The sequence below is a fragment of the Lycium barbarum genome, chromosome 3 (assembly GCF_019175385.1).
Source record: "Lycium barbarum isolate Lr01 chromosome 3, ASM1917538v2, whole genome shotgun sequence".
NCBI classification, from domain to species: domain Eukaryota; kingdom Viridiplantae; phylum Streptophyta; class Magnoliopsida; order Solanales; family Solanaceae; genus Lycium; species Lycium barbarum.
The window spans coordinates 144088033-144107216 of NC_083339.1; the positions used below are offsets into that span (position 1 = coordinate 144088033).

At 39.0% G+C, this 19184-nt stretch overlaps 2 protein-coding genes across 3 annotated transcripts; one reads left to right on the forward strand and one right to left on the reverse strand.

Annotated features, from left to right (window-relative positions):
* The first annotated feature begins 240 nt into the window (after positions 1–240).
* On the forward strand, positions 241–12687 carry LOC132633278 (CRM-domain containing factor CFM3, chloroplastic/mitochondrial). 2 transcript variants are annotated; one of them, XM_060349582.1, is made up of 10 exons: positions 241–1171; positions 5968–6427; positions 6511–6641; positions 7848–8189; positions 8698–8854; positions 8958–9250; positions 9351–9410; positions 9981–10058; positions 10238–10410; positions 12240–12687. In XM_060349582.1, the coding sequence occupies exons 1-9, from the start codon at positions 335–337 to the stop codon at positions 10349–10351; spliced, it is 2472 nt and encodes an 823-aa protein (XP_060205565.1). In that variant the 5' UTR covers positions 241–334; the 3' UTR covers positions 10352–10410; positions 12240–12687. The 2 variants fall into 2 exon arrangements, with proteins under 2 accessions (XP_060205565.1, XP_060205566.1); XM_060349583.1 differs by having other exon boundaries at positions 12106–12243.
* An 843-nt stretch (positions 12688–13530) lies between these two features.
* On the reverse strand, positions 13531–17468 carry LOC132633279 (cleavage stimulating factor 64). Its single transcript, XM_060349584.1, has 7 exons — positions 17312–17468; positions 17114–17191; positions 16372–16410; positions 15718–16272; positions 15548–15640; positions 14232–14408; positions 13531–14129 (listed from the first exon to the last, which is right to left on the reverse strand). The coding sequence occupies exons 1-7, from the start codon at positions 17387–17389 to the stop codon at positions 14007–14009; spliced, it is 1143 nt and encodes a 380-aa protein (XP_060205567.1). The 5' UTR covers positions 17390–17468; the 3' UTR covers positions 13531–14006.
* Positions 17469–19184: the final 1716 nt, after the last annotated feature.

Sequence of the window (19184 nt, forward strand, 5' to 3'; positions counted from 1 at the left end):
CAAAACTTATATTGAGGGAAAAAAAAAAGACCAACACAAAATAGGGTTGAAAGTGGAAATGACCCTAAATAGAATCCAAAATCGACTATCAGTGAAATTTTTTGGGCCCAGAAATTGGGTTTCCTTATATTTGCGGGCCGATGTGTCAGGACGCGGATCACGGAGAAACACTTGGGTCGGGTCTTATGGCTCAAATGGTGACGTGTAAATATGAATCCATTAAAAATAGAAATATCCTCATTGATATCTCTTATCGTCAACCTCTGTCAACTGAAACCAATATTTCCCATTACACTATGAAGCTAACTGGAACAACAAGAAGCTAAATTCAAAAATGGACTTATTAATACCAAAATTCACAGAATTGCCACCACCAGATAATATGTTCTCATCTTCCTTTTCAATTAAACCTTCATTTTTTCTCATCATTAAACCCTTATCATCACTTCGTCGCTGCAAAATCACTGCTTGCAATATCAGTCTCAACAACAACAACGATTACCGTAAACAACAACGTAACCGAAATTACAATTCTACCCCTGTTAAATCAAAGAATTCCAATTCTAATTGGTTAAACAAATGGCCAAACACACCTCCTCCAGTAGAACATTCGAGAAAGGTTGATTATTCGGAAACACGAACTCGATATTATGATGAAAACACTAGAGTAGGGACTACTGCTATTGATAGGATTGTATTGAGGTTAAGAAACTTAGGTTTAGGTTCTGATGATGAAGAAGAAGAAGAAGAAGAGGAGGAAAAAATGAATTTTGAAAACGGCGAAGAAGAGAAATTAGGTGATTTATTGAAGAGAGATTGGGTACGACCGGATATGATATTAGAAGAGAGTGATGATGAAGGAGATAATAGTGCATTGTTACCGTGGGAGCGGAATGTGGAGGATGATGAGGTGGTGGAGGAACAAAGGGGAGGGAAGAGGAGAGCGGTTAAGGCACCGACGTTGGCTGAATTGACAATTGAGGATGAAGAATTGAGGAGATTGAGGAGGAATGGTATGACGTTGAGAGAAAGGATTAATGTACCTAAAGCTGGGGTTACTGGAGATGTGTTGGAAAAGATTCATTATTCCTGGAGGAAGAATGAGCTTGTAAGGCTTAAGTTTCATGAGGTTTTGGCTAATGATATGAGAACCGGACATGAGATTGTAGAGGTTGGTGTCCTTCGCTTTACCTTTCGGATTGTATCGTATTGTTACTTTAAATACAATGTTTGTTTTGATTGTTACTTACACGTTATTGTATTGTATCGTATCGCTAAATACATGGTTATGTAACGACGAAAGGTCCCATTTTATGTTTGAGTCGTCACCTAATCTTTTTTCCTATTTTGTTGCTTATTATTTAATAATCCTATTTTAGTATTTAACCTACCCTTTTTATAATAATTCTACCCCATACCCTACTTTTCTTTATAATGTTGTATGTTTATTCTTTGGATTGTTGATGTGTGGCATTATGTAACGATAGGAAACGATATAATCTATTCAAACGTTGGAGTCATCAAAACTATACAGTACAATACAGTACATTACGAACAATATGTAACAACCATCAAAACGAGCTGTAAGTTCGTGTAGTGCTTTGTATTTGTCTTGCGTTCTTTAGGTATGAGTATTTGATTCTTTAAAGTAATTTCCAGAATCTGTATCCAGAATACTTATTCTTCTTATAATGTCCTTGAGCTGGCCAAGATTACGACGAATATACCTAGTTACATTTTGAACTTAAGTTCTGACCAGATTAGACAATACTTCTGAAGCAATAATAAGAATCATCATTACATTGAAGAAAAAGATCTATTCATATATCTTCTTTTAGAAATGAAATTGCTCTTTGACCTTAAATAGTCTCAATTTAAATAAGAACAATGTTCATCAATATGATTTCCATAAGGATACCATATAGATGTAGAGTTACTTGAATTTGATTTTGAAATACAGTTATTGTCTTGTTAAAGATAAATAGTGCTACTCCATATCAAGGAAACGATAAATAGTACACTTACAAGCAATTATCTAGTAACATAGTTGAAGCAGTATATGTTGGGAATGTATACTTTCCTTTTCCTTTCTTCTCCCCCTTTTGCAACAACCAATTGAACTCTTATGGTTGCATATCAAACCTCAATAATTCCAATCATTTTGTTAATAGGCTTTGTAAGGATGGATTTATTAGTCAACCAAAAGGACTGTCCCTGCAAACTCCTAAAAGTTTTTTGTGAACAAGTTGATCTGAGCCTTCACTACTCCTCACTATACATTTATGTTTTTTGGTAATAAAATGTGAAATATTACCATAACAAACAAAATAAACTTAACAACCTAAAGAGCCTCTAAAGTTCTTGACCACCATCTAGGAAGGATGCCTAAAACTACTAGATCTCAAAAAACAGAACCAGAAAACTAGGTACATAACTGCTGAATTAAAACTTGACATCTATGTGCTCTCTTCGAACTATTCAACATGCCTAATCTTTCTCTAACCTCCTTTTATATTTGTGCTATAACAAACTCTTTATTTACAGTTGCTTGTTTGATAATCCTCCAATTTCTTGCTTGCCATGTATAGTAGATCAGTGTGTTACGGCCAAATCATGTTACCAGTCTCAAAAAAAAAAATGTAGATCAGTGCACCCCAAACTGCTGCAACTATCTCCTTCTGGGACTGCTTCCATCTTCTTTTGATCCATCTAATTGTGTCATGTATTCCCCTGCCTTGTATACTGATACCCATCCACATGCTTCATATGTCTCTAACTTCTGGAAATTCACTTGCAATCAGCAAAAAGATGCTTCTGAGTTTCTGTCACTGCTTCATCACAAAGACAGCAGTTCTGATCATCAACATGTATGTGCAACCTTGTTAATCTCTCCAAGTGAGCAGTCTATCTTGACATGCCAACGAAACTATCATTCTTTGTCGAGGCATCATGACTTTGCTCCATACTAGATCAGCTTCTCCGAACCTTGATAGAGTCCCAGCATAGCCTCATAACTCCTTGAAACAGAATAAGCCCTGTTGAGGAAAGAATGTACCCGTCTCCTTGATACCAGCCAATCATTTGAGCTTTTAGGGAGTTTAACTTCTTCCAGTACCAGCTGCAGTCCACAGGTGGAATATGTTCCCCTATATTCTCCTGAGACTTCAAATAGATGCCGTTAACCCATTTCACCCGCAGAATGTCCTTTTTGCTTGCCAATTGCCATAGTAGTTACACTGAAGCAATATTCCAATTACTACACCCTTTAATGTTGAGACCACCATTCTTCTTAGGCAACAACAACAACAACAACAACAACCCAGTGAAATCCCACAACGTGGGGTCTGGGGAGGGTAGAGTGTACGCAGACCTTACTCCTACCAAGGTAGGACGGCTGTTTCCGAGAGACCCTCGGCTCAATAAAAACATAAAAAGAGGTCAGATACGGCTAAGAGATTCAAAGCGATATGGAAATGAAGTAACGCAAGCGACACAGATAACATAGAATAATAAAAGCACAGGAAATAACAGATAATAGCATAATAGCATAAATTGGAGCACAAGAAATTATACTACGATAATGCGACTACTAATAAGGCAGGGTAATGAGACTATCTACTAGCTTTCTACCCTAATGTGGGTCCTCCAAACCCTCCTATCTAAGGTCATGTCCTCGGTAAGTTGTAACTGCGCCATGTCGTGTCTAATTACCTCTCCCCAATACTTCTTTGGCCTACCCCTACCTCGTCTGAAACCATCCATGGCCAACCTCTCACACCTCCGCACTGGGGCATCCGTGTCTCTCCTCTTCACATGCCCAAACCATCTCAATCTCGCTTCTCGCATCTTGTCTTCCACCGAGGCCACTCCCACCTTGTCCCGAATATCCTCATTCCTAATCCTGTCACTCCTGGTGTGGCCACACATCCATCTCAACATTCTCATCTCAGCAACTTTCATCTTTTGAACGTGAGAAATCTTAACTGGCCAACACTCCGCCCCATACAACATAGTCGGTCTAACCACCACTTTGTAGAACTTTCCCTTAAGTTGTGGTGGCACCTTCTTGTCACATAACACTCCGGAAGCAAGCCTCCATTTCATCCACCCTGCCCCAATACGATGTGTGACATCATCGTCAATCTCTCCGCTGCCTTGCATAATAGACCCAAGATACTTGAAACTACTTTTCTTCTGGATGACTTGGGTACCAAGCCTCACTTCCAAGCCAGCCTCCTGAGGTGCTTCACTAAACTTACACTCTAAGTACTCTGTCTTGGTCCTACTCAGCTTAAACCCTTTAGACTCCAGAGTTTGTCTCCAATCCTCCAGCTTAGCGTTAACTCCGCTACGAGTCGCATCGATCAGGACTATGTCATCCGCGAAAAGCATACACCATGGCACCTCACCTTGAATTTGCCGCGTCAATCCATCCATCACCAAGGCAAATAAGAACGGACTAAGAGCTGATCCTTGATGCAACCCCATCACAACTGGAAAGTGCTCTGAGTCTCCTCCTACTATCCTTACCCTGGTTTTGGCTCCCTCATACATGTCCTTGATCACCCTAATGTACGCCACAGGTACACCTTTAGCCTCCAAGCATCTCCATAGGATTTCTCTTGGAACTTTGTCGTAAGCCTTTTCTAGGTCAATGAATACCATGTGTAAGTCCCTCTTCCTCTCCCTATACTGCTCCACCAGTCTCCTCACAAGATGGATGGCTTCTGTAGTTGAGCGTCCCGGCATGAATCCGAACTGATTCTCTGAAATAGACACGCCTTTCCTCACCCTCATCTCCACCACCCTTTCCCACACTTTCATAGTATGGCTTAGCAGCTTGATACCTCTATAGTTGTTGCAACTCTGGATATCTCCCTTGTTCTTGTATAGAGGGACCATTACACTCGACCTCCATTCTTCAGGCATCATTGCCGTCTTAAAGATGACATTAAACAACCTAGTCAGCCACTCCAAACCTGCCGGGCCCGCACTCTTCCAAAATTCCCCAGGAATCTCGTCAGGTCCGGTCGCTCTTCCCCTGCGCATCCTACGAACAGCACCCTTAACCTCCTCAACCTTAATACTCCTGCAATACCCAAAATCTTGACGCCTTCCGGTATGTTCGAGATCTCCCAACACAATGTCTCTGTCCCCTTCTTCATTTAAGAGTTTGGAGAAGTATGACTGCCATCTCCGTCTAATGAGAGTCTCCTCTACCAATACTTTGCCATGCTCGTCCTTGATGCACTTCACTTGAACCACATCACGTGCCTTTCTCTCCCTCGCCTTGGCTAGCTTGAACAATTTTTGATCCCTTCCTTTCTCTTCTAGTTCAGCATAAAGGCGTTCAAAAGCTGCCGTTTTTGCCGTCGAAACCGCCAACTTCGCCTCCTTCCTCGCCATGCATACATATTTTATCCCAGGCCACCAAAGCTATTTTCCTAGATTCTTCAGAAGCTCCCCATAGATGCTCCCTGCACCACAGAAGTTGTATATTGAAAATAACACAGCCGTAATAATTTGTAATCCACCAGCATAGGACAAATTTTTAGCATAAGCAGCTTTGATTCTACTGGTAATCTTATCCACTAGCTGCTGGCAGTCCATGTTATTCCACTTCTTGGAAGTAAGTGGCAATCCCAAATATTTGATAGGCAGTGATCCAAAAGGAAAACCAGTTCTGCTAAGGATAGCGTTCTGAGTATTGTCATCTACTTCAGCTATAAAATTATTGGACTTATCCAAATTTGCTACAAGTCCTGCGCTGAAATGATTAAGGGCCTCAATAACTCTAGAAACTGAACTCAAGTTTCCTTTACAGATTGAGGGCCTCCATAACTCTAGAAACTGAACTCAAGTTTCCTTTACAGTTTGAGGTCCTCATGCAAAGATCAAATGAGTTCGTTTGGTAGTTTTATGCAAGAAAATTTGAAGTTTGCTAACTTTCTTTTTTCTGGTTGTCAGCGTCGGACAGGAGGGCTTGTGATATGGAGGGCTGGGAGTGTGATGGTGGTATATCGAGGAAGTAACTATGAGGGGCCTTCTTCAAGGTCTCAATCTGTGAATGAGGAAGGCAATGCTCTCTTTGTTCCTGATGTTTCATCTGACAAATCTATTGCAAAAGACAACAAAAGCTTTAGTCCAGTTATTGAAAATCTAAACCAAGTTCATCCTAATCGTGTCCGAAGCATGACTGAGGAGGAAGCAGAATTCAATAGGGTACTAGATGGTTTAGGCCCACGTTTTGAGGATTGGTGGGGTACGGGAGTACTTCCTGTTGATGCCGATTTGCTCCCTCAGACAATTCCTGGCTATAAAACACCTTTCCGACTTCTTCCTACTGGAATGAGATCACGCCTAACAAATGCAGAAATGACTAATTTACGGAAAATTGCTAAATCACTTCCTTGTCATTTTGCTCTTGGTAAGTTTTGACCCTCTAAGTACCATTTACTGCTTTATCTTTTTGTGTTATAACACTGTTTATCTTCCTGGTATCCCTTTTAGGGAGAAATAGAAATCACCAAGGGCTGGCTGCTGCTATAATCAAGCTGTGGGAGAAAAGCTTAGTTGTGAAAATTGCAGTCAAACGTGGAATTCAGAACACAAACAACAAGCTGATGGCAGAAGAGTTAAAGGTGTGTTAGAATGTTTTGATATGATTTTATACCAAATAAAAGTATATAGAAAAGAATGTCTTGATATGTTAGTTGCTTCTGTTTGTTACTGCTTTGAGTCTTTGTGCTATGCCATATGAATTAGGAGGTACTATTTATCTCCCTCAAAGGGAATACCAATGTCATTTTTAACTTCATGAAATTAGGTTGTGTTAAGGCTGTTAGTCATATCACCCATGTTTCTTGTCCCATGGATTCGCTGTTTGCTTACTGGCTTCATATAATTCAGAAAACACTAGTTTTCTCGAAGCTTCTTGTTCATATCTCTCATCAAAAGGTGCTATTCGATAATGTCTGTCTAGCAGACTCGCTGCTAACCCTAGTGAGCATTCAAATATCCGTCCTACATTCATTCGTGAAGGTACTCCTAATGGGTTAAAGACCATATCATACAAGTAAATACTTCTAGAGAGTCCTTGATAGCTAAAGTGGTCATAGCTCATAATTCCACACTCCAGGAGAAAGTGTTGGTTCTCCTTTGTGTTTTCCATTTCTTTTTCCTTTCTGCAGACACCACTGATATAGTTGAAAGAAGAAAAAATTGATCCTGTTTATGTGTGAATTTAGAATATATCTTAGTTGTTCCCTCTGCTACTTCCCAAGTGCCATAGCCCATCATGGCTTGAGACTTGACTGTACAGATTTTTTGCCCAAAAAGCTCATGTTCTGTATCCTGTCATATGTGATTCTTGGGAGTCATCATAAGCTATTCACTCCACACAGTATTTCAATAATCACCGTTGAGTTTCATGTTACCAATTTAAAAAATAATCACCATTGAGTTATGGGCGCGCCCCTATTTTGGAATCACATATCAGCTGATTTCAGTTATACAGTGATATGGTATTCGGCTTTTCCAGGAATGTTGGAAGTTCTTATAATTTTTCCTTTTCTAATAATGAAGTTCATACCAATATTCTTCCGTGGATTTTCAGATATAAAGGTTCTTTGAGCCTTTTTTGCCGGATATGAGCTTCTGTGAGTGTTCTTGTACTGTATGAATGGAAAGACTATGCTTTGTTGGTAAATTAGAGAAACCATGTAGAAGCATGCCTCCCATTTGTTGTTAAGGATTGGAGAATTAGGGCGTAGAAAGGTATATAACTGATCAACACATATACTCGTGTGCCCTTAAAATTGGATACTAACATATCACCTGCATCTCAGATGTTAACAGGGGGAGTCCTACTTCTGAGAAACAAATATTACATAATCTTTTATCGAGGAAAGGATTTTGTCCCACCTACTGTTGCGGCTGCTTTATCCGAAAGGCAAGAGTTGACAAAACAGATCCAAGATGTCGAAGAGCAAACACGGAGCGGGCCTGCTGAAGTGGCACCATTGGCCACAGATGGACAGGCTGTTGCCGGTACTTTAGCAGAATTTTATGAGGCTCAGGCTCGGTGGGGGAGAGAAATATCTGCTGAAGAACGTGAGAGGATGTTAAAAGAAGCAGATATGGCTAAGACGGCCAGAGTAGTCAAGCGGCTTGAACATAAATTTGAGATTGTAAGGATATTTTTCCTTCTATTTAACAAAAACTTCTAAAGGTTTCTCACATTAGCTTTTTTCATGATGACCCATTGTTTTTATCGCACTTTAACTTAGCATTATGTTGATGTTTGTCTTTTTTGAAATCCATCAGATTTCCTTTTGATTTTGAAGAAGTTTGGTGTGGTCGGTGTGTATTGGTACTATCTATGGGAAAGTATCAACTGATGAGCTATAGAATTCTTTACCTTTAGTTTTGGTGTCTTTGGAATTCTTCATTATGTCCTTATATGTGTATAGGCTTTTGCTTTTTCAAAATTTCTTTTTTGACTCTATAGATCTTCAGATTTTTCTTTCATTCTTTGTTATAATGTTTGGCTCTTCTGAAAATATCCTACCAAGAGAAGTTTTTAAATTTTTCCCTTAATCTATGTTTCCAAAATTATTTTCGCCTAGTCTCGTCTCATTTTTCATTTTAGTGATTCCTTTGTCTCTTAGTAATAGTCTTTTTGTGATGCGTGAACAGTCCCGGGCCAAGAAGCTTAAAGCAGAGAAAATTTTAGCTAAGATTGTGGAATCCTGGATTCCTGCTGGTCCTTCTGATGACCTGGAAACAATAACAGAGGAGGAAAGGGTCATGTTCCGCAGAGTTGGATTAAGAATGAAGTCATACCTGCCACTTGGTGAGTTTTCATTGTTTTTGGACGTAAACAGAAAACTGTGGTCAATCTGTTGATTACACATCCTGTATTTAACTGAGAACTCATATATATGCTTGCCTACTAGGTATTCGTGGTGTCTTTGATGGTGTTATTGAGAACATGCATCTGCATTGGAAACACAGAGAACTTGTAAAGTTAATATCAAAAGAAAAGCAACTTGCGTTTGTTGAAGAAACAGCTAGACTTTTGGAATATGAAAGTGGTGGGATTTTAGTGTCAATAGATAGAGTGCCAAAAGGTTATGCACTGATTTTCTACCGTGGGAAGAACTATAGGCGGCCTATAAGCCTCAGGCCAAGGAACCTTCTGACAAAAGCAAAAGCTCTAAAACGTAGAGTGGCGCTGCAGCGTTACGAGGTTTTTCATCTTATACATGTCAGTTGTCCCATTTTAATGTTGTTATCTCACCTTTTACTGATAATCTACTTGTACTTGGCATCCGAAATGCTGTCTGTAGGCTCTCAGTCAGCATATATCCGAGCTGGAGACGTCGATAGAGCAAACGAAAAGGCAAATTGTAAGACATAAATTCTGAGCTTGGATGTGTTAGTGTAGTGCAGTTCGCTAATATACCTTACCGCTTCTCATATTACCCGTTCACTCTGTTTCCTCTTGATTTGGGCTCTTTAGTTATTGTGCCTGTGTGTCAGGTATCAAGTTTTGTACTGCTTGAACTTATATATTCATGTATCATGATAATTTGTAGTCCCAACTCCAGCAAATGGTCCAATGGTTTGTGCTTCATTTCTTGGTGTTTATCCTGCTGCAAATTCTAACACTTTATTTGAAATATTTCCCGGAAGTTTGTAAACCTTTTGGGAGGCTTCCGGTTCCAACTCTATTAGCTTAATAAAAAGTTAACTGGATCCATAATCTATCCTTGCATCTTTCTAGTATCAACAATGGAGCAAATTGAAATTAAGTTAATGTGGGATCAGAGTATTATTATATTATTCATATTTCAAAGGCCAATGATCAATATCATATTTGCAGCTACAATGTTTCTTCATCAGTACTTGTGAAGTTCAAAGTAGGTATTCCAACTCTCTATACATGTTAGCTGAATTTTCTTCTTGTCTGTCCATAGGGTGATTTTGGTAACACGGACATTAATTCTAGCAATTTGGAGGCGCTTGATCAGTTCAATCATGTCTCAGAATTCCAAGTGAGTTTACAAGCTTCCTCTTGTCTTAGCTGCTTATAGTTCCTTGCGGTGAAGGGTGGGAAGGGGTCCCCAGGGGAGGAAGGAAGGGTTTTTTTTTTTTTTTTTTTTTTTGGGTATTTCAGGAAAAGGATCAGTATAGCAATATATCCATATTAACTAAATTTTTATTCGGTCTGCAGACTGAAGATGAAGCTTCATCGTTAGAGTCTGATAGTGACGAGGATGAAGATCCTGAATGGGAGAATGATGATGATTCAGAATACTCCAGTCTCGAGGACAATGAAACAGGATAACAACACTTTATGGCTAATTACGAAGAATTGCATTATATCATGGCCGTAGTCCCATTGAGGTAATCGTTGGTCTTATCATTCTTGAAAGTTGAAACTACTCTTAAAGTTCTTATTCCTTATAATTTTAAGAGTGAATAAATGCATATTAATTTAACTTGATTAATTTAACTTGATAAAAACCTATTGACAACAACAACATACCCAGTGAATCCCATAACGTAGGGTCTGGGGATGGTAGAGTGTACGCAGACCTTACCCTTACCTTAGGTAGGGAGGCTGTTTCCGGAACACCCTCGGCTCAAGAAAAGGCATATGAAAGGTCAGATACGGGCAAACAAATCAAAGCAATTATGAAAATGAAAACAATGAAAGTAAATAAGCCATTATAAACCAACAGATACTCGCAGAAATCAAGAGACAAGAAACTATAGAGCAATATAACTACTCGTAAGAAAGGATAAACGCGACTACCTACTAGCCTTCTACCCTAATATGAGTCCTCCATACCCTCTATATAAGGTCATGTCCTCGGTAAGCAGGAAATGCGCCATGTCCTATCTAATCACCTCTCCCCAATACTTCTTCGGCCTACCTCTACCTCTTCTGAAACCGTCGCTAGCCAGCCTCTCGCAGGTCCGCACTGGGGCATTTGCATCTCTTCGCATCACATGCCCAAACCATCTCAGTCTCGCTTCCCGCATCTTGTCTTCCACTGAGGCTACTCCAACCTTGTCTCGGATGACTTCATTCCTAATCCTATCGCTCCTAGTGTGCCCACACATCCATCGCAACATTCTCATTTCCGCCACTTTCATCTTCTGAACATGAGATTTCTTGACTGGCCAACACTCCGCCCCATACAACATAGTTGGTCTAACCACCACTTTGTAGAACTTGCCTTTAAGTTTTGGTGGCACCTTCTTGTCACACAACACTCTGGAGGCAAGCCTCCATTTCATCCGCCCTGCACCAATATGGTGTGTGACGCCATCATTAATCTCCCCATTTCCTTGTATAATAGACCCAAGATACTTGAAACTATCTTTCTTCTGTATGACCAGGGTGCCAAGCTTCACTTCGACGTCCGCCTCATGCACTATATCACTCAACTTGCATTCCAAGTACGCTGTCTTGGTCCTACTCAACTTGAACCCTTTAGACTCCAGAGTTTGTCTCCAAACCTCCAGCTTAGCGTTAACTCCGCTGCGAGACTCGTCAATCAGGACTATGTCATCCGCAAATAAAAACCTATTGGTCAATGATTATTCTTACCGAGTGAAAAGGTTCAAAAAAATGGCAGGAAGGGAAGTGTTACTCGACTATGAAGAATGTGATTGGAACTTTACATATTCTCAAAAAAAAAAAGAAAAAAAAGTGATTGGAACTAGTTAGCTACAGCACTTCTCATCTGGAAAAGTTTATGGTCCAACAAACTGGAAGAACAAGGAAATTATTTTTCACAGTCAATTCTAGATCACCACTGGCGTCAAGAAATCTCCCAACTACTTGTTTGTATGCAACCCTCATAACGCCCGTCATAACAATCTTATCGCTCTTCTTATAATTGCTTCAAGCAGTAGTTACCAGTCTTCAAACGAAATGAATATACTGGTCAAATTTTTTCAGAAGATGCCTAGTAGTTGCAAACTAATTAGTGTATGTGTTGGGAGTTACGTGCTTAAAGCTCACTACACTATAACCAATAGCATGCTAGCAGTTGCATTAACTTACGGTACCTGCTTTTGTATCTGCAGTTAAACTGGAAATGACAAAGAAGCACATTAACTAAATGTGATCAGAACTAATGTTTGGGTGCTATGACAGTACGACTCCCAATTATAATAACTATATGTTCTTATTGACCAAGTATGACACTGTATCATTGCAGCCACAAGAGTCATCTTTCTGAGGTTTTGGATCATAATCTGAGGTTAATGAGTCTTCCAATTACTTGCTTATGGACATTGATGAAGCTTTTGGATCACTGGTCTATTCAAATTGTGGAAGGGCTTTCACGTCATGCAACTCATTGAAGCTCCATTTTTCCAATGGAAGAATGAACTTGCCCTAATTGTACATGGAAGAATTAACTGGGGTGCTTGTCTTCTCGCGATTGGACATTTGGTGAACATTGTAATGGTGTAGATGTAGTTGCTTGGTCAATCATCCTAATTAGTTTTCCAATTTTTGTAGTTACTTTGTTGAATCACAGAGCAAACGTTGACAAGGATGAATCACATAGCCAAGGAAAAAGGAAAAAGAACAAGAAAACTGAAAGATAACATGAATAAGTTGGTTTTCCATTTCTAACTAATAGATTTCAAGTATTTGCGAAATCATGCTGCTTTAACAGTTAGGATGCCTCTAATTGCTGTCTACCGGATGTTGTTAAATTGTGGCTCATGAAACCCGTGGGGAAGCCTCCAACTATTGCATGTGTCGAGCCTTTACTCAAATACTAATAATACTGGTCATTTGAAGATTATTCAGAAAAAGAAAAGTGATATTTTCAGTTTCATTTTGCTTATGTCTTATGTACCACCGGTTACATTGTTATATACTTCTAATCACTAGATATCATGAAAACTATTACTCTAAACAGGTTCAGACTTAGATTATTAGTATCCATATGCACATGAATGTCTGAATTTCCCGTTCAAATCTTTTTTGATCTCTCGGGTACAAAAGCTTCTGCTCTTACTCGCCTCACTCTAGTCCACAAATTGGGTAACTTGTGCTTATGTAATATTAGAACCTTTCTTGGACTACGATTTTGCTATAAAGAACCAAAGCCTAATAAGTTTCAATTGATCTTAACCAATGATGCAATACTATGAGAAAGTAAGAGAAAGAGACAGGACTCTGAAGAAAGCAACGTGTGAGAGTAATGAAAAGCCTTCTCTTGACATCACTAAGCAATCTAAGATGAAGCACCAACATCGTTGAGAGTCTGCCTTGTCAGCTAATCAAATTCTAATCGAATGAAGTAAAAATATAACTAATAACATACACATCCAAAGTTTAGACGACATCATTGTGTAGACCTTGTCACAAAAGAAAATCATTGCATACAGCTTGTATATACTATATGAGGGAATCAAACGTTCAATTATCCCTATATACATAGATGAGCAATATGAGACATAGTATACATAATCCTTAACGTCATTCGCAACCACTAAAATGAAATCTAACCAAACCTTCCACAAAGTTGAGCAAACTGTTAATAACAAGCATCCGCAAATCCAAATGTTTCTAGAAACTTGGGATACAAGATAAAGGGGAGGGACTACTGTTTCACAATCTCATACTTCAGTTGCATTAGGCTATGCTTATACAGTACCATACTACATGTAAGCGACCATAGATATTAAAGAAGGAGAGGCTCCAGGATTGGAAAAATGGATATATATATGCACCAAAGGAGCTTCACGAACGCCTATACGCAACACATATGATTTACTGGGAACATGACAGGCAACCCTAAATGAGCTAAGGAAAATAACCTTCACAAAGGAGGAAACACACAATTTAACAAGGGGTGCGCTGTCCATCTACACCACCCAATGGGAATGCATAAATAGAAAAACTGATCAGCCAGTCAGTGATATTCCAATTTCTTCGCAAACTTGTCCTTTGCAACACTAGCTTCTAATTAACGGAGCATTTGCTGCAACTGAAGCACTTGATTCCTTTGCTCTGGAGGTAGCATGTTAATCTGTTCTGGGGTCAGACTCCTTACTTGCTGAAGAAGTGCCTTTTCCATCTCCGGGGACAGCTGCACATCAACAAGATTAACTTATATTCTGTCTGAAACCAAAAGTAAAACCAACAGTCTGTTCTCAAACTAAAACGTAAACAGTAGGGCTTCAGATATTACTGCTGCCGGTCTAGAAGGCTGATTGCTCGAGGCCATCTGTGCAGGGAATGATGGTGGTCCTGGGAGCTGTGTTCCTGATGTATTCTCTGGCAAGCTGGGAATCCAAGGAGATGCTCGATCTGCTTGCATTGAACTTCCAACTTGATTGAATTCTGGTCTCAAATGTGAACCTCCCATCTAGATATATGCACATACAAAAGCATGTCAATCCTATGATAATAGCACTTGACATAAATTCTAAAATGAGTAAGAGCTAGGAATTCTCTTTTCAAACAATAGACACCAAAAATTATCGTCTGTCTTGGAAAATTGCCAAGATTAACATGTAAGACTGCCTTGGAAGTACCATGTTACAGAAAGAGGATTTGGAAATGACTATCAAGTTATACTATGTCATGGTTTGAACTTTATTGAACGTAGTAATTATATGAAGTGTACCGTCTGTAACATCTTCAACTTTTGTATGGTGTGTTCACACAATTTGACATGGTATTAGAAAAGGCAAAGGTCCTTAGTTCGCGTCTAACTACCACCCTTCATAAAAATAATATCCACGTGCTTGTGAATCAAACCTAAAGGGGCATATTAAAAATAAAACTAAGTTGGTTTAAGCAGCTTAAATGAGATGGTCTCACAATCTATCAAACTTAAATGTTGTAGGTACAATTAAAAGAAACAATGAGAACAATATTTCAAACTGATAAATGACTTTGAGTCCATGACAATATATGGTAGAGGTACCAGTAAATACTTCATTTTGGTCTCACATACCAAATAGATTTAAGTTTTTTTTTTTTTTTTGATAGTCAAATAATAATACTGACAATAGAAGTCAGAATAGAACAGTTTGTTTGGGCAGGAGAGATCAAGGGAGTAGGAATGATTTGGGATGTTAGGAAGTCAGTAACCCAAAATTGTCAAAACAAAGCAGCACCAGTAAAACATCATTCACGTGATAAATGAGCAACATTAGAATGCAAACTAAGAAGGACTATAGCATACATCTATCCCTATTAACTATTTTTAGCTAAGACTAAAAAACCCCTAAGCCTATCCTACTTCATTATCCCACATAACTAATTATCATGACATTAACGTATTTAATACGGCCATGTAGAAAATCTTCAACAGCAAAATTGGTAGGGAATTCATGCATTGGTAAAGTGGTAACTATTAAGAGGCACTTAAAGTTTAGCAATGGTCCTTAGTAACATCAACCAAGTTTAGTATAGCAAGAAACAGAATAGTCAGGCTAACATAAGACCATCCAAAGGTAGCATAAATTTCAGTCACGTAGATTTTAAAAACTAGGTCACCTGATATAGAGACTGGGGTGGCAGCTGACTTGGACCTGGTGGTTGTCCCGGTAGAAAAGAAGGTCCCATGCTTGCTGGAGGCCTCATAGCAGGCTGAATGATAAAAAGGAAATTTACATCTTATTCATGGAATAGGAAAACCTTAAATTTACTAAAGGCATAATGATTACATGATAAGGAGGTTGTGAATGGTGGTGCTGAGTTGCTCCAGATTGCAGCTGATAACCAACATTGGGGCCCATGTGAGGATGAACTTGATGAGGGAAGGGCTGCATCGATGGTCTCACTTGTGGTGGTAGCTGTGATTGCATAGGCAGGTGTTGAGTTCCACTAGTTTGCATTGGTGGCTCCAACTTGGGGGATGCCGGAGGCATCTGTTGTTGAAGATGAGATGGCAGTGGTGCAGCAGAATGACGAGGAAGTGGTGCCATATTAGGAACTTGAGAGGTTTGTGGTAAAGAGATTGGTGGGGCTTGACCAATATGTCCTTTCTGCTGCTGCACCGACTGCAACTGATGAGATGGCAAGGATGGGGATTGAAGGTTCGAGGGTGGAAGAGAAGCGGATGGCACTATTGGAGCAGGTTGAATCTGCTGCTGCTTTCTTGTTTGTTCCTGAATGCCAATTTGCCCTGGCAACGATGGAGTGGGCTGAACATTTGATTGTGGAAGCTGAGATGCTGATGGCTGAGGATTCAATGCTCCTGTCGGCTGGATGGTCGGAATCTACAAGTAGAAAAAAGTAAATATCAGCAACTGCATCGCATTGTAGACATGGAAAATAGATATTTCATTAAGGTCAAAAAGATATGTACACCAACTTACTGCTTGTGGGGGCTGCACCATCCCGAGCATTATTTGTGCCTGATAAACACATCATTGTAAAAACCAGATTAGAGAATGAGAAATCAACAAAAAAAACTCCATATTCATATGTTGGGTTCCTATTGTGAAAGCTAATCATCCCAATCTTCCCAGAATCTTATTCATAATACAAGACAGACAGCAATTCTTAAAACATCACATTTCTCTAAATGTTAAATTATATAAGACGTCAAGGCATACAATTTTCAAATATTAAGCTTTATGATCCCACACATTACTCATGGATATTTGAATTCAAGTTTTAAACCAAACCACACTTTTCCAGTGCACACTAGGTATCCAAAGACAAGAATGTTGAAAACACCAGCCTGTGTAATTACACTTTTACAAGAATTAGAGGAATTAAAACACTAATTTCAGTATTGTAACAAGCAAAACGAGATGCTCCCTCCGTCCCAATTTAAGTGTATTACTTATTGTCTCAAAAAAAAAAAAAAGTGTCTCTTTCTATATTTAGTAAGTTTTCCTATTCAGCCATTCTACATGACAAGTTTAAGTCCACAAGATTTAAAGGACTACACACATGTTTAATTTAAGACCACAAGATTCAAAAGCCTCCATTTATTTCTTAAATTCTATGCCCAATCAAACAAAGAACCAAGAAAATTAATACTTACAGAAATTAGGTAAAAGTAAACGAAAGGAGTAACAGTAGAAGAAAGAGTAAAGGGTAAAAAAAGACCTGAAAGAGTGCTCTAGTCAAGTTAGGGTTTTGTATGAGAATTTGCCTTGCTTGCTGCTGGTTCTGTTCCACTAGCGCCTACAAAAATGCCCATAACAATTTACATCAAGTATCTATTACGAAGAGAATACAAGTAACAAAGACAATTAATCTTCAACAAAGAAAATTATGTACGTATTATTATTAGACATGAGTTACCTTCATCTGAGACATAATATCGTATAGCTGATTTTTGGACATTCCAGCCATATTCGCCGATAAGCCATCACCGGCCATTGCTCCCAATTCTTCCACCCAACTCTCAACTCTCCTTTCCAATTTTTAATTCGGGGGAGATTGATGCTACTTATTTCATGGCCCATTGTGTTGGCCCATCATAATAGCCCATTACATTTTTTTGCGCGGATTGCCCTTCTTTTGGGGTGGTCTTTATATTTTGTCCTTCAAATTTGTGGTCTTTAAATTTTGCCCCTCATATTTGTGGTCTTTAAGTTTTGCCCTTTGCTTGGAAAGGTGGGCGAATACATGAAGTTCTGGGTTCGAACTCCCGTTCAGGCATAAAATAAAAAAATAATTTCGCAATGCAGGACTGGGGGAGTGTATGCCGGATCCAGCAGAAAATCTTTAAGGAAAAGCTAAAGTTATACCGGATCCGGCATAACTAAAAGTCTGCCCCATAAGGCAGAATTTTTCCTAAGACATAGTTTAGTTATGCCTTATGGGGCAGAATTTTAGTTAAGGCATAACAAAATTATGCCCCATAAGGCAAAAACTTTTCTTAAGGCATAAACTTTGCCTGCCTTAAGGAAAAGTTCCACCTTATGGGCATACTTTTAGTTATGTCTTTGGGGCATACTTTTTAGTTAAGGCATAACTAAAAGTTTACATTGAAAAGTAAAAAAAAAATATATATATATATATATATATGTATATGCTTCAAGGCAAAGTCTGCTCATATTTGGCACAAATATCATGTTTTGTGTCGTATTACAACTTCTTCTTATGACTTTTATCGCTTAATTCATGACGTAACCGTCGTATTTGAACTTATGTCGTTACATTTTCATGTGTAGAGGTACGATGACGACAAATGATGGAAAATGCGCTTGAAGTGATTGGAATTCGTAGCATATGTCGGTTGGCTGAGGTGACGAGTCGATGACCGCAAAGGACGAACAAAGAAGAAGAAAAAAAAGTTAACCACTGAAGGAACCTCGCTTTCCTTCCGCATCGCGGAAGGATCGCGAGAAGCTTCAGAACTTCAGGCTATCGATCTGCATCGCGTGAAGAAAGCAGAACAACCAAACTCAGACATCAGGTTGCGCGATCGATCCGCATCGTGGGCAAAAGGCGAGAAGCTGCAGATCATTGCGCGATCCGTCCGCGATGCGGAAGGAAAGCGGGACTCTGCGGATGTTTTCCCGTAGACTAGGATTTGGATTCCTTATTTATTATTTTTACCCTAGCCTATATATAGACGTTTTTATAGCTGAGAACGGTATTCTGGGATTATTCAAGGATTTGTAAGCCACCGTTCTCCTTTTTCTCTCTCTAGGTTATTTTATTTTTCATTTTTTTCAACCCTAGTTTATTCATGGCTTCTATTGTCTATGATCGAACCATGAGTAGCTAAATCTCTTAGTTCTAGGGTTGTGGCGAAAGACTTGAAAGTTGATTTGATGACGATTATTATCTATTGATTTTCCATATTGTGGGTTGCTTATTTATTCTTGGTTTTAATTGTTTGATTATCTGGCCAATAGTTAGACACTATCTGTGGTGCGTGAATTGAACTTGAGAAAGGGAATTCACGTACGTAATAAGAATAAATAGAGTTTGTTCGATTTAATCGTTTCGCTAATGAGGATAGAGATATACCCTTTAGCCCTACTTAGTTGAAAACGGAGAAATAAACGTGTTCTTGTTACCTCTAATGACCATAGAAATATAGGCGTTATGGTAACATCTACAAGCTTGTGAGTAGTTCGAGAGAATATCATAAAGCATAATTAACCCGTTAACTAGTAACCCAGGAAATAAAATAGGTGGAATTGTCTGAAGATCAACTGGA